Source organism: Callospermophilus lateralis, chromosome 11, assembly GCF_048772815.1.
Source record: "Callospermophilus lateralis isolate mCalLat2 chromosome 11, mCalLat2.hap1, whole genome shotgun sequence".
In the NCBI taxonomy this organism is placed as follows: domain Eukaryota; kingdom Metazoa; phylum Chordata; class Mammalia; order Rodentia; family Sciuridae; genus Callospermophilus; species Callospermophilus lateralis.
In genome coordinates this window covers 32602774-32627173 of record NC_135315.1, presented here as the reverse complement: position 1 = coordinate 32627173, position 24400 = coordinate 32602774, and the positions used below count along the sequence as shown (strand labels likewise).

The window sequence follows — 24400 nt, the reverse complement described above, 5'->3', positions numbered from 1 at the left end:
AGGTAATAATAATAAAATCATGTAACTGTAAGACATAGGATTTAAGCCACAGGAAAAAAGATGGAATGGTGAAAGGTGTTAAGTCAATATGCCAGTATAGTTATAGATAAATATAGGCTGATAGGTTAATATAGATATAGGCAAGGTTAAATCAATATAGTTGTGAACAATTGTATTAGCTAAAGTAGACATAAGGCTTTTAGATATCAGTAGTAAAATGATGAGTAAATGAGATAACTGCAAGCATCAAATAAGTTACTAGTACTGGGATAGCAGGAATGGAGTCACTGTGGCTATATAAACAAAAAGTATGGCCGTAGGGACTCCATCTCAGCTGTTCTAGACTCCATTCTAGTTTTCTGTTACTGCTCCTATGAAGAGGGAACTAACTGCATGACCCATTTTTTAAAAGAAAGCTGTCTTTTAAAAAATTGTTTTTCTTTACTTTATACCCCATAGAATGTACCCAACTCAGGATATGATGGTGGTCATGGTGTGTTACATCCTGAGTTTGAATACATTTATAGGTCTACATGAATTTAAAATAGATTATCGCCCCTGCTCAGCTGAAACTAAGGATACAGTTGTCTAACACTTGTTTGGACCTGAGATGTGGTTAAGCTGACTGCTTTTTTTTTTTTTTTTTTTTAACTTCTGTAACTTGCGTGCTTGTATGACACTGAGAAAAGCCCCTGAGTTATGGTTTTCATCCTTAAATTCCCAAGACACAGGCCAGGAAATTGCTGTTCTCCCACAGAGGCTTCAGTCTCTAAAAGTGGGTGACAGTCCCTGGCCAGGTAAATAAAGCTCTCTTTGATTTGAATTTGGACTTAGAGTGTTTTCTGAAGTGGCTCCTCATAATGCTACCACGTTCATGACATAATGCCAGGCTCCAGGAGCCAAAGAAATATAAGGTATTACCACTCCTTTCAGGGTACCTCCAGTTAATGGAGCCCTGGTGTGCAGGTGGTGTTTTGGGTGTGGTATACAGGAAGAGAAGTAGCTACATGAGCAGCATCTAGGTCTGGTTTCTACCGCTGTTTTCTTACTTCAGGCTAGCAGTCTTCCCCAACCAGGGCTCTGTTTTCCCATCTGTAAAATGAGAAAGTTTGAGAATAAATGTTTTAATATTCTTTGCAATTCTGGCCATCTGTATTCATTTTCTGTCACTGCATAATGAATTGGCCCTCAAACTTAGCAACATTAAACATTTTTGCCTCATAAAATTTCTGTGAGTCAGGAATCAGGGAACGGCTTAGCTAGATCACAGTCAAGATGTCATTTTGGGCTCCCAAGATGGTGCTCTCATATGACTAGAAAATTGCTACTGGGTGTCAGACCTCTCCATAGGACTACTTCAGTATCACACAATTCCCCCAGAGCAAGTGATTCTCCAAGAGAGATCAGGGCAGAAGTCGTGGTAGATCTCATCTTGAAAGTGATACTCCATGGTTTCTGCAATATCCTACTGAGATAACTATGTGTCTGACCTTTGAGGGATATGAATACCAGGAAGTGAGAATCATTCCTTCTTAGAGACTGGCTACTATACAATCTGTAGACAAACACACACACACACACACACACACACACAGAGAAAGATCAAGCAGTCATGCTCACTTAGCTAGCACACGGACTAAAATTGGTATGAAAAGAATATTAGCATGGACCTTGTATAAGGATTATGTGCAGATTTGTGAAAAGTGCCATATTTTTCATTGTGGCTATTGGTAGCTAATGTTGATGCAGATCTAGAATAAGGGACTGATCCTCTTCCCCACCATCTGAAGGGAGCTACATCCCTGGCCCCATTTCTTTTTATTTGGAGATGAGATCTCACTAAGTTGTTGAGGCTGTCCTCAAAGTCCTCCTGCCTCAGCCTCCCGAGTTGCTGGTATATTACAGGTATATTGTCCAAGGTCTTTAATGTATATCTTCTAATAAAAGAGATTACATTCTTTTTTTAAGTCATCTGGCAAAGCAAAATGCACTACACATTCTGAAAACTTGGTTTAGTAATTTTTCTCTGGATATGTGTTGTTAATTCTAATTTTTTTTCTTTCTTTAAACATTTCTAGGAACCCGAATGGCTCTCCTAACCGGCTGCTTAAAGCTGGAGTCATTTCTGCCCAAAATATCTACAGCTTTGGATTTGGGAAGGTAAGAGGTTGCCAATGGTTGAGAGTCTGTGGCCCCCTCTCTGAACTTTGTTCCCTTCCTTATCTTCACCAAAGCTTTTTGCTCCTTTCTTTCCCTTTGAAGGAAAGGTATTTCATAATGTCCTTGTTCTTACTGACAATGGTTAAAAAAAAAAAAAAAAAAAAAAGTTGGGAGTTCCCTTGAATAACCCTGGGCTAAATTTGAGGAGTTTAAAAGATGATCTTTTAATTTTGAGTAAAGGACCCAGAGAGCCACACTGTCCTATCTCTGTGGATTTGCCTCTTAATGACCTTGCCTTTCCACACACAGCCTGAAGGGCAGGGTTGGGATGTTTGTTTGGTACTGGGCGTTGAATTCAGGGACCCTCTACTGCCGGGTTTCTGTCCTCCCGACTAAAAGGCTCAGGGGTCACTCTAGTTAAACTGGGCTAACTGGGCTGCACGAAGTAACCACACAAGAGACACAAATACCTCTTTCTTTGGGGTCGCTGTGACGGCTCCTCTGACCTTACGAGTCCGCGGAAAGAGAGCAAGAGCACGCGCTGACCCCTTTTATTGAGGAGAAGTTATTTAAATGAGGCAAGGGGTCAGGTTTCAGGGGGCTGAGTCTATCTTCATGATGTCCACTGTCAGCAGGTTGACTGACACCTGGATAGGCCACACCCAAGGGCACAGTAAGAGAAGGGGACACACACAAGGCACTTCCATGGAAGATTCTATCCTAAACAGGGCAAGGGGTTATATTACAAAGGAACAGGTAAGCGTAGCTTCACCCATGGGCCTGTAGCAAGGCACACACATTTCTGTGACTGAGCACCTCAGCACCCAGCCGGGGAGTGTAACTCAGTCACCTGTAAGGTTGGCCTCCCACACTCTACCACTGAGCTACATTCCCAGCCCATTTTTATTCAAATATAGGGACTCACCAAGTTGCCCAAGCTAGCCTCAAATTTGCCATTCTCCTGCCTTAGGCTTCTGATTATGGGGATTACAGGCATACTGGAATGATTTTAAGGAATTGAGATTTTTTTAATTGAGGAATATTTTGAGGACAGATAGTATCTTTTAGGTCCTTGAGTCTACCTTTAACAGAAATAGTTAGGAAACATTGCTGGGTGAGTGAGTGTTGTTTTACAACAGCTCAAAATTCTGTTCCTTGGGCTGAGGCGACTTAGGGGGTGGTAGAGGTCGGAGGAATGTGGGCTTTGGCTACACATAGGCCTGGGTTCTGAGGGGGTCACAATAGGCCCCTCATTCCCATCCATAGCACTTCAATTGGGCATCTCATTTCTTTCTGTGAGTGTCGGTTTCTTTATTAGTGAAAGAGTGTTACAACCTTGCAGGGTTTCTAGGGAGAATAATGTAAATTAAGGAATAAGTTATAGTGCATTTGGATACTCAGCAGTGTAGTAAGTGGCAGTTAGCATCATTTTTAGTTGTGTGACAAGATTCTGGAAGTATTTTGCTTTTCCTCTTTGTTCCCCACGATTTAAAGCTGTGCTTTGGTTTCAGTTTTATCTCACAGGGGGGACGCAACTTGCCTATCTAGGATCTCTTCCGGTAATCGGAGAAAAGGAAGTGATTCAAGCTGATGATGAACCCACTTTCTCTTTCTTCAGTGGCCCCTACATGGTCATGACTAAGTAAGTGGAAGCTGGCTAGTGGGAAGAGTGGGCTGCATGTGACTTCTTGTGTATGAAGGTTTAGGGATGTTGCCTGGTGGTAGAGCACCTACGTGGTGTGTGCAAGGCCCTGGATTCAGTCCCCAGTACTGCACAATATAAATATAGAAAGGAAGAAGGCATGTCTGAATCAGGGTTTCTCACTGTGGACTTTTGTGGCCAGATGATCCTTTGTTGATACACAGGCAGTCTTGTGCATCATAGGATATTGAGAAGTGTTGCTGTTTTCTACCTACTAGGTGCCAGTGACAAACTCTTCTACATTTTATTTGTAACAAATAAGCTATTTACATAGATCACCAGATGTCATTTTGGGAGAGAACTGAGTTCTGAAAGATTATTCATTACAGTATTTCAGCCTCTCTGCTTGCTTGCTTTTTTGGCACTGGAGATTGAATTCAGGGGGTGCTCTTCTAATGAGCTATAGCCCCAGCCCTATTTACTTATTTTTTAGTTTTTTAGTTGTAGATGGACACAATACCTTTATTTATTTATATGTGGTACTGAGGATCAAACCCAGTGTCTTACATGTGCTGAGCAAGTACTCTCCCACTGAGCTACAACCCCAGCTCCCCATTTTATTTTTTTACTCTGAGACAGGGTCTAGCTAAGTTGCGGAAGCTGATCTTGAACTTGTGATTCTCCTGCTTTAGGCTTCCAAGTTGCTGAGATTACAGTCATGCACCAACATGCCTGGCCTTAACTTCTCTGCTTTCTAAAAAATTAGAGGCAGCTTAGTGGTAATTGTCTTGCCTCTTTTGCAAGCCAGAGGATATTAGGCTTCTGGAGAAGCTAGAACAGGCATCAGCTGAGACTGTCATCAATCAAATCTAGGTGAGGAGTATGGCAGCAACAGGTTATGACAAAAGTCCCTGGGGTATTTTCAGTCCTCAGAGGTGTAGCCCCTGCAGAGTTCCAGGGGATCCCACAGCCAAGGTCTCTGAGCTCCTTGATCCTGGTTGCTTCTTTCCTGTTTAGAAGAAAAATTCTTATAAAAAGATCTCTGCCAGATTTGTAAGGCCTTCTGTCCTCTTGTTTTCCTGCCTCGGCCATGGATTTATTGTGAAGTCCCCTCTTCTTTGACCCAAAGATAATAAAACAAAATACCCAACCTGATCAACACTCTTTCTGAATCCTTTTTTGGTTTCTTTTTTTTTAACCACCTCACCTAGTTCCCCAGGATGCTTTAGGACCTGGAGGTGGTGGGAATAGGGATGTCACAAAGTCTGTGTGAACTCCACTCCTGGCTGGGAAGACTCACTGATGCTGTGGCTGCTCATTCCTTCTGTTCATGCTCTTTCCTGTCCCTGTAGCCTGGTGTGGAATGGGAGCAGGGTCACAGTGAAAGAACTGAATCTCCCCACTCACCCTCACTGCAGCAGGCTGCGGCTGGCTGACTTGTTGATTGCTGAGCAGGAGCACAGCAGGTGAGAAGGAGGCCTATTACAGGTCAGGGTCTGTACAGACTCAGGTTCCGTGTGTTGGGCTATCCCTGGGCTATGGAGCATTTTCTCAGCCTCAGCATTTCCTAACTGTTGGAATAATTTATTGACTTGACTTCCAAAGGCTGCCAAGAAAGAGAAAGAAATAATGAACAATCTGAGGGGTGGGAATTTTGGTGGTAAGAGACTCAATTCTGTCAGCTATTACATAACACATGTCTCTGGATGGTCCAGCCTCTTGGCCCATCTCGTTTTTTTGCTGTAGCCCTGAAGCTACTCATTTAAGGCCCTCTGCTCATCAGAAGAGAATGTGGCTGTCCTATTTTCATAGATCATGGCTGTGCATGAGATCCAGACATCTGAGAACCATACCTCTGCCGTTCAGGACATGCCATGGGTTCCTTAGGTTTCCTGTGGCTCCAGGGTTAGGTCCTTCAGCTCCTGCTGGGTTAGGCTCTTGATTCATGGTTTCACACTAGGGCCACCAAGACCCTGGGCTGGACATTGAGCTCTGTCCTGAATTTGCCACACAGCTGTTATAAGAGGTCTTCAGAGAGTCCAAGTCCTTCCTTTTGGAGAAGTCAGCTGGTGAGCTGGAAGGGTTTGTAGGCGTAGAGTAGGCTTTGGTGTGAGAGTGAGTGGGTTGTGTGACTTTGGGCAAGTTCCTGACATTTTTTTGACATTGGTTATCTCATTTCTAAAATGAGTATAGGAATGCATTTCTTGCATATGTGGTTCATCTTGCTCAGTAGCTCTTAGCAACATTGTCACTGTTCTCACAGATCCCACCAACAGAGACCTCTATCCCTATTTCCTTTTTTTTTTTTTTTTTTTGTGGTACTGGAAATGGAACTCACGGGTACTCTACCACTGAGCTTCATCCCCAGCCATTTTTGTTTGTTTGTTTTAATTTTTAAACAAGGTCTAGCTAGTTGCCAGGGTTGGCCTTGACCTTGCAATCCTCCTTCTTCAGGCTAGGATTATAGGCAATATAGGCACGGGCCACTGAGCCTTTTACATATTCTGTTTCTTTGAAAAATGCTATGTACAATGGTAACTGTTTAGAATGTATTCAGAGGGCTCAGAAGAAAGGACACCATGTCCTTCTACCCTTGGACCCCTTTTGAAGCTTCTTTTTTTGTTTTTCAGCAAGCTGCGGCACCCTCACCTGCTACAGCTGATGGCTGTGTGCTTATCCCAGGACTTGGAGAAGACCCGGCTTGTGTATGAGCGCATCACCATTGGCACTCTGTTCAGTGTTCTCCACGAACGAGTAAATGACTGTTCCATGATTTCTGCCTAGCTGCCCTCCCCACTCCTCCTGCCCTCTCTCCCCTGCCTCAGCACAGGGTTCCCCATTTGTGCCTAGAAGATACATTTCCAAAGCCTTTTTCTTTGTTGGGGCTGTGTAACATGCCATTTAAAGCTGACAGGCACATGATTAGAACTAATGTGATGCTGTTATTGTCAGTTCTGCTTTTTCACTGTTTAAGAGCTTGACAGATTCAGAACAATGAACACACTTCTAGCTAACAAAGCCACTAGCTTTGTTTTCCTACATTTTTCACTTGGGCTCTCTCCTGGTTTGTATAGAGGCCTCCCTTCTTGCCTCTCAGATTTCTTTGAGGGTGGGGAACAGATTTCCTGGCAAGGGTGCTTTGGGCTGGCATATGGCTTCAAAATGAGCTCATGGAGGGTTTCTCTTTCTCCATGATTTGTTCTAAAGACCAAGTCGTTAGAACTGGGTGGGGATAAAGAGAGACCCTCCAAAAAGGATCCTTCTCCCACATGGCCTGCTAGTCCTTCTGCCTGAGGACCTCCTAATCTTTCTGTTTTTCATTTTCTTTCCATGACTGAGGGCATCGCCTTAAAAAGCTGTTTCTCTGAAGGAAAATCATCACTTGGGTACATTGATGAGAGTAAATTTCTGTCCTCTTAGGGTGATCATTCTGGTTCGTCTGACTGGTATAGGATCTGGACTGCTTACCTGCATATTGTGGGGTCCTTTGAGCTTCTAGAGTCTCTCAAGAGCATAGGGTTGGACAGAGAGGGGCCCAGGACATGTTTACTGGTAGTAGTGGAGGAACTTCCCCCGAAAGTCTCCCCAAGGTTGACCCTGCAGGTATATACCAGGCTTTGAGAACTTTCAGCTTAGCTGAAGGAATCTAGGTTTAGAGCTAGGGGGCCTGGATCAGTAGGACTTCAGGCCAGTCACCTAACCTCACTGAACTTTAGGTTCTCCACCTATACATTGGGATACCAGATAGCTATAAAAATCAAATGAAAAAACTTTGGAAATTACAAAGGATCCTACAGTTTTAGTGAGTATTTCCCTTTTGTCCCTGGTACTTTTATCTCTCACTTGCAGCGGTCCCAGTTCCCAGTGCTGCACATGGAGGTGATTGTGCCCTTACTGCTCCAGATCGCTGATGCCCTGAGATACCTGCATTCTCGAGGGTTTGTCCACCGCTCCCTCAGTTCCTACGCTGTCCACATCGTCTCCACAGGGGAAGCAAGACTGACGAACCTGGAGTACATGATGGAAAGGTGGGTTACAACCTCAAATGTGGCTTTCTTCTGAAGAGGGTCTTCCTGGGGACCTTTTCTGTAGAGATAGAATCTGACCTGGGCAGGTTTCTTCATTGATGGGCAAAATTTTGCATCAGTGGTAGAAGAGATTTTCCAAATGGCTTGTCTTGTCTTCCAAGCCTGCAGAGACTTTAGAGAACTTACTTCTGCTCAGGACATTCTCATTTTAGTAAATATGTAACAAGAGCCCATGTTAGCCATGGTGTGTAAAGCCTCTAACTACCCACTCCAAAATTTTCAGTGGCTTAGCACAACTGAGGTGTATGTCTTACCTTGCAATCTATCATGTGCGTTGAAGTGGGCACTGTTATGTGTTCGTCCCATGGGTAGCTCTGCGTTCTGAGGCAGTAAGTGCATAATCACCTCCATGTGCAGCACTAGGAACTGGGGCTGCTGCAAGTAAGATAAAGTGCCAAAATGGAAAGGGAAAGGACTCGCCTCAGTCCTCTATTGCATTCTTTGCATTGCTGACCAGGGAGCAAGAATGAGCAGCCTAAAATGGACATGTCACAATATCCCAATTTGCCATGGACAGAGCCCAGGCACTTTCTTACTACGTGGAGGCTGGGAAACATGCCCAAGCTGTAGGTGAGAGAAGATGATAGGTGCCAGTGAGCTTTTTGGTCTAACATATCTCCTACATGGATACTAAAGTCATTTCCTGACTTCAGGATCTCAGAACAATGAGAGAGGTACTCTTACACCCTCGTTCAAGGGCTGGTGCATGAGCTTAGTTTGCTGTTGGGCTGGAGTCAAAGGCTGCCTGAGAGTTGGGGGCAGACTCCATGTTCTACCCAAGACTTTAGGAGGAAGAGGATCTTTTCTACACTTCTTTGCTGCCATCCACAACTTTGAGCCTTTGGCCCAGTGTTGGTTTTGCTCTGCTGAGAAGCCTCAGCCACTTGCTCAGCCAGTAAGCCTTACTTAGGTCCCCTACCATCTCTTATCCATGTTTCCCATCCATCCTTCTCTCTTGCTTTGTTTCTGAGTCTCTCAACAGGTCTTTGCTTCTCACATACTCTGTAATTTATTTCTTCCATGAGATGCAAAGCTCCATGAGGGCAGGGATTGTTTTATTCACTGCTGTATCCCAGGTACCTAGAATAGGCCTTCACACAGTGGGCATGCAGCCTATTTTTTAAAATTAATTATTTTTTTATGTAGTGCAGAGGATCAAACCCAGTGCCTCACATATGCTAGGCAAGCACTGCACCACTGAGCTGCACCCCAGTCCACGGCCTGTGTTTTCTGAGTGAATGAAACTGAAAGATTTTCACATCCCCAGACTTGCCATTATATCTGTAGAAGAGAGCAGGAGCTAGATTTTTCTTGGTCTTATGGGCCTCATCAAGGAGTCTGACTTTAAACCTAAGCCACTGGGATGCTCTGGAAGGAGTTGTTTTGTTTTGTTTTGTTTTGTTGTTTTTTTTTTTTAACATTGTGGTGAAGTGAGTGATTTAAGATTGCTCTTCCTCTTGTGCGTGAAGGGACTCTGAGGGAGCAAGAAAGAGGCAGGAGAGTAGTGAGGATGTGCCCAGAGCTGTTGTAGTTTTCTTTGTGGGAGCAGGCAGAGGCAAGATGACTATCATCAGCCAAGCTGCTAAGCCTCAGAATATTTATTCTCAGTCTCAGTTAAAACCTTTTAGGGGGCTGAGGCTGTGGCTCAGTGGTAGAGAGCTTGCCTAGCTCATGTGAGTCATTGGGTTCAATCCTCAGCACCACATAAAAATAAAGTAAAGGCATTGTGTCCGTATACAACTAAAAATATATATATATACACACACATACTTGAAAAAAAAAACTTTCAGGGAAGGTATGGGGGTGGAATTCAGTGGTAGAATGCTTGTCTAATATATGTGAGGCCCTGGGTTCAATCTCCAGCACCAAAAACAACAAAATCAGCAAACAAATAACTTTTGTTGTTGTCTGCAAGATCAAGTCAGACACCTTTGCAAGGTGCAGAAGCCGTCCTAGGTGGGACTTTACCTGCAGTGTCAGCTTTATCCCTTCCCACTCCTACTGGCCATTTGAAACCACTTTCATTCTATTCTGTTGGAGTGCTGTTCCCCCATCTGGAATACCTGCACATGTTGACTTCTTTTATTTTTGTTTTCATATTTTATTTTTATTTTTTTACCATACAATTTATTTTTATTTTTTTTTAGTCATACATGACAGCAGAATTCATGTTGACTTCTTTTAAATTCACTTCAGCACATCCCCTGAAGCTGCATCAATACCCATATTCCCGAGGTACTTTTCACATCCATTTTCTCACATGCACTTCTTCTTAGTGTGTAAGCCCTACTAGATAGTGAATTCCCAGGGAGCAGAATGACTTGTTTATCACTGTCTTCAACAACCACATAATATATGCTCAGTCAAGTCATTGTTAAATGATTAGATGAATCTAGCTAAAGGAAAAATGGTCCACAGAAGGTCCAAAGTTGACCACTTTGACTGTGAATTCCAGACCAGTGGGAACTGAGGAGTTTGGACTTTTTTGTTGTTAATAACACCACCAGAAACTTTTCAGGAAAGCTGACAAGATTCAAACTATTGGTCAATGATGGAGCACCAGCTTTTGCTGTCCCATAGAAATGTGAATCCTAAAGTGAAATGAAGATGGTTTGTCTGGGCATGGTCCCCACCCCTCCTCCAGTGCTGCAATCCCAGGCCCTTAGCATGCTAAGCAAGGGCTCTACCACTGAGCTACACTCTCAGGCCATCCTTATCCTTTTATATATGAGGCCTGAAGAGGTTAAAGGATGGTGGGAAGTTACCCAGTTGGTTGGTTAGAGGCATAACTAGATCTAGAGCCAGGTGGGAGAAATACCTCTAGGCCACAGAGGCAGTATGGATTGGGAGATTGAGTGCAAGAAGATCAGCTGGGAGGCCATAGGGTGGAGCCAGTGGATCAAAAATGCAAAGGAAGATGGGATCAACTATCCAGATGAGGGGGTGGGAAGTAACCAGGGTCAATGGCTATGGCAAGAAAGTATAGATTCTCATTTGGGCTTATTGAGCTCAGGATTTTTTGTGTGTGTGTGTGCTGGGGATCGAACCCTGGTCATTGTACTTGTGAGACAAGCACTCTACCAACTGAGCTATATCCCCAGCCCGAGCTCAGAATTTTAGGCAGAAATGTTAATTGTAGTCACAACTATAACAATGTATCCTTTTTTGAAAGTTGATAATGTGAGTTGGTTATCCAAGAATCAAAAAAAAAAACAAAAACAAAAACAAAACTGTCAATTTCACATTTATTTTTGGTAACACTCTACTTGGGCATATTAGTTTGTTGAATGTCATTGTCAAGGGTCAGCACTCTCTCTTGATGTAAAAGTAATAACAGCAGTGTTTCCTACTCCTCAGCTTTTTCTTAATGGAATCTTTAGAGGTTTTTTTTTTTTTCAAGTGGTGTCACATAGGTGAGGCCAAATGTAATTTTAATGATGTCAAAGCTAAAGCCCAGACAAATACTTTACTACCATGACAGCCAGAAAAGAAGATCCCCACACAGCTGGCTTTAACAGAGAAGGAAGAAAGGATTATAGGAGAGGAAGGTGAAAGAAAATAAGAAACCTGGATTATAAATTACTTGTCCCTTGCCAAAGCTTTAGACACCCTTGAGAGAGGTGGGTGTTTCCCTCTTAGAATTCCCTTCCAACTTGAAGAGTCCTGTATGCTGCTGCTTCATCTCCATCTCTGACAATACAACATTCCTTTGCTTTTCTGGGGGCTCAGTGATTGAGCATATATAAAGCCCTGGGATTGATCCCCAGCGCAGCAAAAACAAAACAAAACAAATTGCCTTTTCTGTGATATTAATATAACCTGTATTAATTTATTGTATAATTGTGTAATGATTATGCAAACACATTAAATTTATACATTAAAGATGTACACTTATATATTAAGTATGTATTTAAGCATCAAATATGCAAGTGTGTACATATCCATACTGCTCACACTACACAAAGCCACATCTACTATTCAGCAATATATCCAAAAATTTAGTATTAGGTATTATAACTTCATGGTTTCTTGGGGATGAGGCTCAGTGGTAGAGTGCTTGCCTAGTGTGCACAAAATACATTCAATACCTTATAACCATACCCCTGTCCTCCCCCTGCCAAAAAAACCCAAAACTCTGTTGAAAGAAATGTTATTTAGGTTATTTAGGGAAGTTTACCCAAAGTTTGAAATGGTCATCCTTATGCCAGACCAGGAAAGAACTTATTGTCTCTTGCTTTTGTTTTGCAGTAGTGAAAACTGCAGACCTTGTGCATTTTAGGCAAGTGCTCTACCACTTAACTATATTCCCAGCCTTTTTTTTTTTTTTTTTTTTTTAATTTGGAGACAGAACCTTGATAAGTTGCTGAGGTTGGCCTCACACTTGTGATACTTCTGCCAAAGTCTCCCAAGTTGCTGGGATTACAGGTGTGTGCCACCATGCATGCTAATAAGGTACCTACTCTCAAGGAATTGACTCCAATGGAGAGGAGGCAAATAATAAACTAAAAAAAAAATGAACAAAAAAAAATTCAGATAACAAGTGTCCTGAAGCCAATAAAACAGGACTATTTTAGAGTAGGTAATCAGAAAGGCCTCCCAGAGGAGGTGACTTTCAACTAATACTTTAGTTACAAGTTGCTCTAGGATCCTTGGACAGAGCATACCAGACAGAAGAAAACACCTGTGCAAAGACTTGAAGTGGTAATGTGGTTGGCATGTTGGAGTAGCTCAAAGAAGGTCCCTGTGACTTGAGTGGAGTGAGTAGGAGAATATTCTGATGAGGTTGGGGGTGGGCAGGAATTACCAAGTATTTCGGGTGTTTGAGCAGCTCCATCCAGAGCAGTGGGGGTTAGTTCAGGATCTGGCTTCATTTTCAGAAGCTTAAAGAAGTTGCCGGTTTTCACAAATATCTCATCAGTGCACTGTGTGGTTATCACAAAGACCCTTTAAGACATGAGCCCTGCCTTGTGTGTTTCCTTCTGTAGCCAGGACAGTGGTATACACAGGGACCTGACTCGAGTACCCCTCCCCACTCAGCTGTACAATTGGGCCGCTCCGGAGGTGATCTTACAGAAGGCGGCCACAGTGAAGTCAGATGTCTACAGCTTTTCCATGATCATACAAGAGATTTTAACAGGTGATCAAGGAGCATGTTAATGTTGTTTTAATCCTCATTTTCAGGTTGGGTTCCCCCACTTGGGAGTTATTTAGTTTTATGAAAATGTACAACTTAGGGGCTGGGGATGTGGCTCAAGCAGTAGCGCGCTCGCCTGGTATGCGTGCGGCCCGGGTTCGATCCTCAGCACCACATACAAAGAAAGATGTTGTATCCGCCAAAAACTGAAAAATAAATATCAAAAAAGTTCTCTCTCTCTCTCTCTCTCTCTCTCTCTCTCACCTCTCTCTTTAAAAAAAATAATTTAAAAAAAAAAGAAAGAAAATGTACAACTTAGAAAAATATTTTTCTTTTATTTATTTTTTGGTACTAGGGATTGAACCAGGGACAGTTTACCACTGAGCTGCATCCCCAGACCTTTTAATTTTTTAAATTTTGACACAGGGTCTTGCTAAGTTGCTAAAGGTTTCAGTAAGTTGCTAAGGCAGGTCTCAAACTTGCTATCTTCCTGCCTCAGCCTCCTGAGTCGCTGGGATTACAGGTTTGCACCACTGCACTTGACAGATTTCGTTAAGGAAGCTTATCTGTGTTTACGGAAAATGCAAGACGGTCTCCCAGAAACCTTTCTCTTTTAATTGTTCTTTAAGATTCAGCAAAGCTTTTTCGCCTGCTCGTTCATGATAATGCATTTAATCCAAGCAAAGGTTTTTCTTTTTCTGTAGTGCTAGGGATTGAACCCAGGGTCTTATGAATGCTAGGCAAATGCTTTACCACTAATCTACATCCCTAGCCCCCAAGCAAAAATTTTAAACTAAGTTTTGATGTCAGTATTTTTGAATCTCTGATGTTCCTCTTAAGGATTGATAAATGAGGGGAAGACTGGCTTCTGAGAAGTAAATATAAAATTAAGCATACCCAGGGTTCAGTAGATATATAACCAGTGAATGAAATAGAAACCCTTTCAATCCTACAAGAGTGTAATGTGAAGTAGTCACATATCAGAAGATATAAGGACTCCTTCAAAAGAGGAACAGACACACGCAGAGTATTCACTGAGGGAATACCAAGAGTTAGGAACCTTTCGTGGTGTTTGCAGTCCCACAGGTAAAACCATGACCTTCAATGAGATAAATGTATTGGGCTGTCCAGTCTAATGCCATGAAACTTTCTTTGGTCCCCAAGTCTGTCAGTGAGGAACCAATGTGTACATGATGCTGACACTGTTACTCTCTAAATGTCAGGGATTTCCCTGGTAAGTGAGTAAAGTAGTTTTTTGTTTGTGATTGGGCTTCTAAGTAGTTTTTCTACAGAAAGAAGTGAATGTTTAAAGAGGTTGGGTAACTTGACTAAGGTTATACAACTTCAGTTTATTTCTTAATGTTACCTATGACTTTTTCCTTACAGACAACATACCCTGGAATGGCTTAGACGGCTCAGTTATTAAAGAAGCTGTAGTCTTGGGAAATTGTTTAGAGGCTGATGTCAGGCTTCCCAAACCTTACTATGATATTGTTAAATCAGGCATCCAGGTCAAGCAGAAAGACCGAACTATGAACCTTCAAGATATCCGGTATATTCTGAAGAATGACTTAAAGGCAAGCCCCAAAGTTGTTGGGAGTTTATTTTTGTTTACCCAGCTCAGGAGAATAGGGAGAAACTAGAGATGAATTGTAGGAAGTTTTGGAAATCTTCATTTTATTATATTCTTCCTGTGTTTCTGAGAAAAGCCTAACAGCTTAACCTGGTAAGGGCAACAGCAAATTGAGGAAGAGAGTGGGTCCCGGGGTTGGGGAGGTGGAGTTCAATGCATCACAGAGGCACACTATAAGCACATAGCAGAGATTCAATGAATAGCAGTTATTATTGCTTTCAAGGTTTTGGAATAACAATAAATTGGCTAATGAGAACTGTAGTTAAGTCAACCCAACACAAGTAAGAGGCAGTTTATCGGTTACCTATTTTGGTTTCTGAAACATCAGTGACATTCAGATGACTGCAGATAATGTCCTTGACAATATTTCTGGTGTTAATAGGAATTTATTGGAGCCCAAAGAACTCAGCTAACTAAGAGCCCCAGGGCACAGAGATATGAACCCCATCCTGATGTCAGTGTCTATCTAGGACTGACTTCAGAACATCCAAAAGCAACCTCAGACTTGGAAATCAAAGAGCTAAAGGAAACAGGTATGGCCTTAATTCACAGCTTGAATATTATTTTTGACACCAGTGTGTTTTGAGAGTCACATGAATGGTAACTAATTGATTCCTCAAACTGCACATGTAATCCATGCTGGAAAAAGATAGATTCCTTAGGGAAAAATCAAGATCTTTAAAATTATATTAGACTTTTTCAGTTCTATAAGTACGTGGTTGGATGCAAAACTGAGTAGTAATAATGTTTATTTCTAGCATGATTACTTTTAAGAATTATCTAGTTGCTTCACAAATAAAAATGATTTTTTTTTTGTGGTATTAGGGATTCAACTCAGGAGTGCTCTATCACTGAACTACATTCTAAGCCCTTTTTATTTTATTTATTTTTTTATTTTTTAGTTGTAGATGGACACAATACCTTTATTTTATTTATTTATTTTTATGTGGTGCTGAAGATCAAACCCAGTGCCTCCTGTGTGCTGGGCAAGCCCTCCAACACTGAGCTGCAACGTCAGCCCCTTTTTACTTTTTATTTTGAGACAGGTCTCTCTTAAGTTGCCCAGGCTGGCCTCAAACTTACAATTCTTCTGCTTCAACCTCCTGAGTAGCTGGAATCACAGGAGTGTGCCATCATGCCCAGCTGAAAAATAATTTTTAAATTTAAAGCTATTGTCTCCTAACTAACCTGGAATGGTGGCCTGTGCTTGTTATCCCAGCTACTCAGGAGGTTGAGGCAGGAGGACTGCTTGAATCTAAGGGTTTGAGGCCACCCTGCACAACATTGTGAGACTTCATCTCAAAAAATCAAACAAAATGGGCATGGTGGTGTACTCCTGTAATTCCAGGGGCTCGGGAGGCTGAGGCAGGAGGATCACGAGTTCAAAGCCAGCCTCAGCAAAAGCAAGGCGCTAGCAACTCAGTGAGACACTGTCTCTAAATAAAATGCAAAATGGAGCTGGGGATGTGGCTCAATGGTTGAGTGCCCCTGAGTTCAATCCCTAGTACAAAACAAAGCAAAACAAAAAAACTACTATCTCTGCATTATAGAAAATTTAGAATAAAGAAGAAAAATTTAGTAATATTTTAATTCTACCACTTGGAAATAGTTTGTTAACATTTTGGTCTTTCCTTAAAACCTTTTTCCTACTTTATTTCTTTTTAGTACATTTGGAAAGCAGTACAGATAAGAAAACTAAGGTTTAGGGAGGTTGTGACTTGCTCAGGGTTACAGAAGTTATTGTAGAACCTAGGCCTTCTAATTCCAAAGTCAGTTGAATTCTTCTCTTGATAGGACTGGAGACCTTTAGAGTGGCCCCTCAAATTCTCATTATTTCTGTTCTTCATTTACTTCAAGCTTACAACAAGGATGATATGCAGTCAGCTCTGGCATTATTTTTTGGAGTTATTTGAGTTGTTTTTTGGAGTTATTTATCCTTCCCATGAGAACCATGTTTCAACTGCTTTTTATTAGATGCTCACCAAGAGCATAATTCTAGCAGGGTGTGGTGGCATGTGTCTGTAATTCCAGTAATCAGAAAGCTGAGACAGGAGGATTGCTTGAGATCAAGGAGTTCTAAGATAATGTGGGTGATATACTGAGACCTCGTCTCAAAAAACAAGTACCGGGCATATAGCTCTGACTCACATAAATAGTCACATGCTTTTGTATATAAAGAAAGCTGAAACCAGGTGCTGTGGCACATGCCCATAATCCCAGTGGCTATGGAGCTTGAGGCAGGGGGATCATGAATTCAAAGCCAGCCTCAGTAATTTAGCATGACCCTGTCTATAAATAAAACATATAAATAAAATGATAAAGGCTGGGTGTGTTGGTAAAAGGATCACAGGTTCAAAGCCAGCCTCAGCAACAGCTAGGTGCTAAGCAACTAAGTGAGACCTTGTCTCTAAATAAAATACAGAATAGAGCTAGCAATGTGACTCAGTGATCAAGTGCCCCTGAGTTCAATACCAAAGTGTGTGTGTGTGTGTGTGTATGTGTATTTATATATATATATATATATATATATATAGTGTTAGGGATTTGGCTCGATAGTTAAGCACCTTTGGTTTGCTCAGTCCCTGGTACCAAAAAAAAAAAAAGAAAGAAAGAAAGAAGTTTTCGTATAGTCCTTGTAATCCAGGGGCATATAATTTTGCATTTCTTGACATTTAAACACATTTTATTTTGCTTTTGATTCTGGTGATATAACCCAGGGGTGCTTTACCATTTATCTACATTCCCAACACTTTTTATTTTCTATTTGGAGACAGATCCTTACCAAGTTTCTGAAATTGACCTTGAATTTGTGATCCTCTTGCCTCAGTCTCCCAAGCTGATATGATAGGTCTGTACTACTGCACCCAGACAATTAAATACATTTTGAGCACATTATAAATGAAGTTCGGAACATTTCTCTTAGGATTTGGCATCTCATCCTTATCCCTTTTTATTTATTTATTTATTTATTTACGAGATAGTGTCTTGCTAAGTTGCTTATGGCCTTGCTAAATTGCTAAAGTGGACTTTGAACTTGCAGTCCTCCTGCCTCAGCCTCCAAAGCCACTAGAATTATAGGCATGTGCTACTATGCCTGGTTCATTTCTATATTCTTATGCCTCTTAAGCAATAGCTAAGTCTTGGTACAAAGGATTGAACTCAGTAGTGCTCTACCACTGAACTATATTTCCAGCCCTTTATTGAGAAAGAGTTTTACTAAAGTGCTCAGCTGCCCTCAAACTTGGTGATCATCCTGTTTTAGCTTCTGGATTAGCTGGGATTACAGGTGTACATCATCACACCTGGATGAATGTGATCCCTTTAATCAGTTGCATATTACTCCTCTTTTCCACAGGTAGTCAGCCACATTCACCAAGGGGTCACTTTTCTCCCACCACAAAGGTAACATTAGCTCCTCAGATCCCTGATTCAAGTCTGATGGCCCAGGAATCTCAGAATCCAGGTACTCCTTTTCCAGCTCCTCCATTTATGGCAGAAGAGATCCGGAGCCCCCGAACAAGTCAGGAAAGCCTCTGTAGCTTCGAAATCAATGAGATCTACTCAGGCTGTTTACATTTGGGGGATGACAGAGAGGAGGAGCACCCAGGAACTGCTTCATCTCTTGAGGGGTATAGACCAAACCTGGTAGGTGAACTGCAGTCTGTGGAAGAAGAGTTAGAGAAGATGGAGAGAGAGGCTTACTTTTGTGATGAAGATGAGAGCTCTTCAGAAGTTGACACAGAGCTCTCCTTCGGGTACTGGCAAAATGGTTCACTTGCTTCACTCGGCCTACCTGAGCCAACCAGAGAAGCCAAGGGCAAAGTGAGCAGCAGGTCCATGACTGAGGAGTACATCAGTAAGTGTGTGCTGAATCTGAAGATTTCACAGACGTTAATGCACCAGAATGCTGATTTGCTGAGGAACACCCAGCAGAAAATAGATGAACTTGAGTTGTTAGAGAATGAGCAGGAAACATGCAGGTCTTTATGGGCTACTTCAAGAGAGTTTTCAGACACCTATGATTCACCTTCAGCCTTGGGCCCCCCAGCTTTGAGTTATATTCCTCCTGTCATGCAGCTCTCATGGAGTCCCAAGTCAGACACCAGTGGCAATTGCCCAACCCTGGCAAGGTCTCCAAGAACAGTGAAAGGCTTTGAAGGGGGACATTTGGGCAAAAAACCCAAGAAAAGAAGTGACTGTGCCTGGCAGTCTTTCACCCAAGTATCTGAAGAAAGCACTGGGGAACAGCCAGAGACCAGCCAACAGGTAAATCAGAGTGAGAGGAAGGGTCAGCCTTAGATCCAGGATCAACTTTGCCCCTGACTTATGTGCAGGAAATGACATATAAAAGCACCAACTAGTAGAGGCTTTATTTCAGGTGGAATTACAGGTGTGAGCCTCCATGCCCAGCTTCCCAGCCCTTTTAAAATGTTTTATTTTGAGACAATATCTTGCTAAGTTGTTGGGTCTCGCTAGGTTGCCGAGGTTGGCTTGAACTTGCAATCCTTCTGCCTCAGCCTCCCAAGTCACTGGAATTACAGGTGTATACTACCGTGCTCATCCTTTGTGACCATTTTTGATGTCTCCTCTCACTTTTATGTGTCTTGCTGCCATCTCCAACTCCCACTTTTGTTGCTTTGATTTTCAGTAAGCTAGGAAATTAAGTTTGTTAAAATTATGCTAAAGTTTGGAAAAGCAGACCAAAAATCTCTCCTTTTAAATTTTTTTTTCATTTGTTGATGGACCTTTATTTTATTTATTTATATGTGGTACTGAGAATTGAACCCAGTGCCTCAACATACAGTAGGCAAGTGCTCTACCACTGAGCTACAGTCCCAGCCTCCAAAATCTCTCTTTTGAATGAAGGACGTAAACTTCGTTTCTTCTGCTACTTCCAAAGTATCATAGCCTTTATTTTTAATTTCATAACATCCCCACTGGTAGGAATTAATGGTCCCTGTTTTATGGATGAGGAAATTGAAGTACAGGATTTTCTCAGATTAGTCTTGAGTAAAGCTTGGATTAATGCCCAAGCCCAGGGCTCCTACCACAAAGATCTGCTGCCTTCATGAGCAGACAAAATAGAAATTAAAAATATACTTTACTGGGCTGGGGTTGTGGCTCAGTGGTAGAGTGCTCGCCTAGCATGTACAAGGCACTGGTTCGATCCTGAGCACTACATAAATGTAAAATAAAGATATTGTGTTCACCTAAAATTGAAAAATAAATAAATATTTTAAAAAATGGCACACGCATGTAATCCCAGGGGCTCAGGAGGCTGAGGCAGAGGATCACAAGTTCAAAGCCAGCCTCAGCAAAAGTGAGGCGCTAAGCAACTTCTCTAAGTAAAATACAAAATAGGGCTGGGGATATGGCTCTGTGGTTGAGGTTCAATCCCCACCTCCCCGCTGCCCGCAAAAAAAAAAAAAAAAAAAAAAATACACTTTCCTGAGCATTTTCCATTTGTATTCTGTATGGACTGGGTTCTTGGAGTCCAACATTTCTAGGTAAAGTCCTCCAACTAAGAGAAAGATTACTAGATAAGAAACACAGAAAAAGAAATCATCATGGTGGGTCTGGTAATTTCTACACATTTAGCAAGAATGGCTTTGAATGGTGGTGAAAGCGAAGAGAATTCCCTCATCAAAGCACTGAAATATATATTTATTGCTTTGTAAGCTGCCAACTGTTTGTGGCCCTGGAAAACAGAACACAGATGAGCAATCTCAGACCACTCAAGGAGCCAAGGACAATTTGGAAAAAAGCAGGAACCAAAATAGTAGGTGGGTCAATATTTTATCTTTCTTTGTGTCACTATGTCTTTAGACTCATGTGGCCTTTGAGGCCACTTAATGATCTTCATATTTTTAGTGACAAAGAGATTGTGAGTAATGAAGAAGAGTAATTCAGAAACAGATTTTGGTATATTCTCTCTACCAAAAGAGTTTAAAGAGTAGCATAATGGAAACGTACAGGATATATCACAGGCAAAGTGGCTGGCAAGTTAATCAGAACTCATCAGTTGTCAAAAGCAAATCATCAGTCTCAACAGCTTATCAAGGTTCTAAGCAAATTAGTGAGACCCTGTCTCTAAATAAAATACAAAAAAGGGCTGGGGATGTGGCTCAGTGGTAGAGCACCTCTGAATAATTTCCCCATGCCAAAGAAAGAGAGAGAGAGAGATAAAGAAAGAAAGAAAGAAATGGCAGATATTTCACTCACCAGTGCTTCAGAAATCAAACTAATCAGAAAACAGCATTGTTGGTTGTTTTAAAGTATGTGATGCTAAACATCACTGTTACCCTGGGGTGTCTGATTTCAAGCCATATCAATGAAGTGAATTGGTTGGATTTTTTTTTCTTTTTCTTTCTCTATTTTTTTTTTTTTTTGAACTGGAGAAGTGAACACAGGATTTCACACATGTGAAGCAAACACTTTACCATTGAGATACATTCCAGCCCAATGAAGTGAATTGGGTTTCTCACAGATAATTCATAGGAGAATATATAAGGGGTATTATTATTTTTTATTATTAGTTGTTTTTTTTTGCAAAACTGGAATTGAACCATGGGACACTCTACTGCTGAGCTATATTCCCAGCTCCCTAACCCGCCTCCTTTTTTTTTTTTTTTTTTTGAGACAGGTCTCACTAAGTTGCCCAGTATGGCTTCAGTCTTGATCCTCTGGCCTCAGTCTCCTGAGTTACTGGAATAATAGGCACATATAGGGAATTACTAGAGAAGAAATAAATATGTTTTCTTTTTGTGTGTATGGTGCTGGGACCTCACACTTTCTAGGAAATTGCCCTCCCACTGCACTAAACCCTTATCCCCAAATGTGTTTGTTTTTATAATTTTTAAACTAAAAAGAAATTGACAGATAACACTGTTACCATATACAGCATAATTTGTGTGATTGGGGGAGGTGGGCTGGAAATTGGACCCAAGGCCTTATGCCTGCTATGAAAGCACTTTACTTTTGAGCTACATCCCCAGCCCCAACATGCTGTTTTGAGGTATATATTCATTGTAGAATGGTTAAATCTAGGTAATTATCAATTAAATTCCTCACATAACTTATCATTTTTGTGGTAAAAGCACATAATGTTCTTATTATACTCTCCCATTATACATTTTTGAAGAATATATCATCATTAACCGTAGTTATCCTGCTATACAACAGATCTCTTTTTTTTTTTTTTTTTTTTTGTACTGGGGATTAAGCCCAGGGTATTCCACTAGTGAGCTGCATCTCCAGCCCTTTTTATTTTGTACTTCGAGATAGGATCTCACTGAGTTGCTCAGACTAGCCTTGAACTTCTAATCCTCTTGCCTCACTCTCCCAAGTAGCAGGGATCATAGGTATTTGCCACCATGCCCAGTAGATCTCCTATAATTTATTTCTTCCATAAAACTATAATTATATATCTTTTGGCCAACCATTTTCTCCCCCCACCTTTGCCTCTTAACAGCCCCAGTCTATGGTAACCACCATTTTACATTTCTATGAGATCAATTTCATTCATTTATTTATTTACTTATTTATTTTTACTACTGAGAATTGAATCCAGGGCCTCACATGTGCTGGGCAAGTGCTCTACCACTGAGGTACACCCCAGCCCTTTTTAAAATGTGAAAAAAATTTGAGACAGTATGTTGCACAGGTTGGTCTTCAATTTGTAGTCCTCCTTCCTCAGACCTCCCTAGAAGCTGGGAGTGCACCAGGTGTGCACTACAGCACCTCGCTGTTTTTAAAAATGGTAAACTTGTTTTTGAAATTGTTGGCTATCCCCCATTGTAGATTTTTAGGTTGTTTAATATTTTTTATGTAGGGACAAGGACACAGTGACTTGCAAATAAATTTTTTTTTCTGCATTTTGGATTATGTCCTCAGGATAGATTTCCAGAAGCAGAACTACTAGGTTAAAGAGTTTGAATATTTTGAAGATTCTTGATAGTTGTTGCCAAAAAGTTCTTTAAATAAGCTGACTCAGAGCTGATTTCTCCACCTTCTGGTCTACCTGGAGTGTATACATTCTGACAATGGGGAATTCAGATCACACATTTTTGAAGTTAGATTAATAGATGATAAAATGTATACAATCATTTTGCATATTAGGAAGTTTCATCTAGAGAGACTGACATTGGCCAGTCTGACAACTGACCCAGCAAAGTCAGGGTCCAAAACTTGGTGAGACTAAACTGATGGTGTTGGATTCTTCTTCAGGATCTTTGCAAATGTTGGTTGTGCTATCACTGATGTAGAGATGGGCCTGTTACTGAAGAATTCTGTGGAAGGGTAGAAGTAGAACTGTCACCTGGGCTATTCACCTATGGTTTGTGGCAATGAGGGGTAGATGGACTCTGTGTGGTGAAATTGTTTCAATTGTGGGTTTCTTCTGTTTCTGAAAATTACCCAAGACCATTTTTAGAATCATGAAATCTGTACTTGGAAACTGAAAAAGATTTAGAGATCTTCTAGCCCAATCCTTTCATTTTCCAGCCAGGGAAGGCCTAGAGATACCAGTGAGCGAGCCCAAGTCACACAGCTAAGTAGTATACTCTTTCCGGAGTCAAGCCACTCAAAAAGACCTTCTGGGTCACCCAGCCTTCACCAGGGCTTTACAAGGTAAGGAACCTTGCAGTCTGAACTCTGGGAGTCCTGTGCCCTCTGGTGGTAATAAGGAGTCAGTGCTGTTTTAGGAATAGCTGCTGAAGTAGGGGACAGGTCTGAGTAGACTAGTGGGCTTTGAGTTCTGTCAAGAACTTGAACAAATGTTTTTGTGTCCACCCTTTTCCCATTCCCTCCCTCCAATACCTGTGTAATTTAGGACCAGTGTAGAAGGTGTGTCTTCTGAAATCTATAATACAAAGTCAAGAAATAATGAAGATGATGGAGAGATACACATAAAATGGAAAAGTAAGTATGAATTCATGGGTTTTGTTAGGCAAAATGAAATTTTAAATATATTTCTCATCTTACTGATATTTCTAAGTACACAGGCTGTATTTCACTGTTTCAAGCCACAGCAAAGTCCTCCCCTATTTTTCTTCTGAGATCTTTCCATTTTAAAAGCAAGACCCTTCTGGCTACAGAATATCAAAGGGAAATGGTTTTTCATTTTTATATTTTGTAGGAAATATTTATATGTGTATGAGTTAACATGTGTAATAAAACAATATACAATATGGATATTTAATATATAAACATCCTTGAAATGAAGATCATATAGTGTTGCTCTCATACATCCAGTACATTATCCTTCTGTAAACCAGTTTTAAAAGGATATGTCTGGATTTCTTTTGATTTTTTGCTTTAAATATTTATTTTTTAGTTGTGGTTGTACACAATACCTTTATTTTATTTATTTATTTTTATGTGGTGCTGAGGATCAAACCCAGGGCCTCGAACATGCTAGGTGAGCACTCTACTGCTAAGCCAGAACCCTAGCCCCCCATATGCCTGTTTTTTTAATACTAGTACTAAGTGACATGAACAGAAGTGTAGAACATTTGAAATGAAAACACATATAATCTCACTATAGTCTACAAAGACTAAACAAACTCAAATAGAATCCTTTTCATTAATTACTATGGGCTGGGAATTTCAGATGTCATTTTTCTTGTTAAATTAGTAGGAGGGTCCATCTACCAAGTTTTGTGTTGCCATCTACTCTGGAATTCAACAACAAGGGTGTTGTTTAGGCTAACCAACTGAAATTCCCTACCCTTGCTCTGTCATTT

The 24400-nt window shown here is 41.2% G+C and overlaps 1 protein-coding gene and 1 non-coding gene across 2 annotated transcripts in view; both read left to right on the top strand.

Annotated features, from left to right (window-relative positions):
* Tex14 (testis expressed 14, intercellular bridge forming factor) overlaps positions 1–24400 on the top strand; it is a 76104-nt gene that overhangs the window by 22047 nt on the left and 29657 nt on the right. Inside the window, exons 6-17 of the mRNA XM_076870244.1 lie at positions 2079–2160; positions 3672–3802; positions 5155–5268; positions 6433–6556; positions 7652–7830; positions 12876–13027; positions 14411–14601; positions 15040–15190; positions 18013–18800; positions 20337–20440; positions 23160–23285; positions 23488–23576. Coding sequence (XP_076726359.1) covers positions 2079–2160; positions 3672–3802; positions 5155–5268; positions 6433–6556; positions 7652–7830; positions 12876–13027; positions 14411–14601; positions 15040–15190; positions 18013–18800; positions 20337–20440; positions 23160–23285; positions 23488–23576 — 2231 coding nt within the window. The remainder of the gene's footprint in view (positions 1–2078; positions 2161–3671; positions 3803–5154; positions 5269–6432; positions 6557–7651; positions 7831–12875; positions 13028–14410; positions 14602–15039; positions 15191–18012; positions 18801–20336; positions 20441–23159; positions 23286–23487; positions 23577–24400) is intronic.
* Positions 1613–1716, top strand: LOC143411058 (U6 spliceosomal RNA). The gene has a single exon (XR_013092781.1). It is a non-coding gene; the product is annotated as a U6 spliceosomal RNA (small nuclear RNA).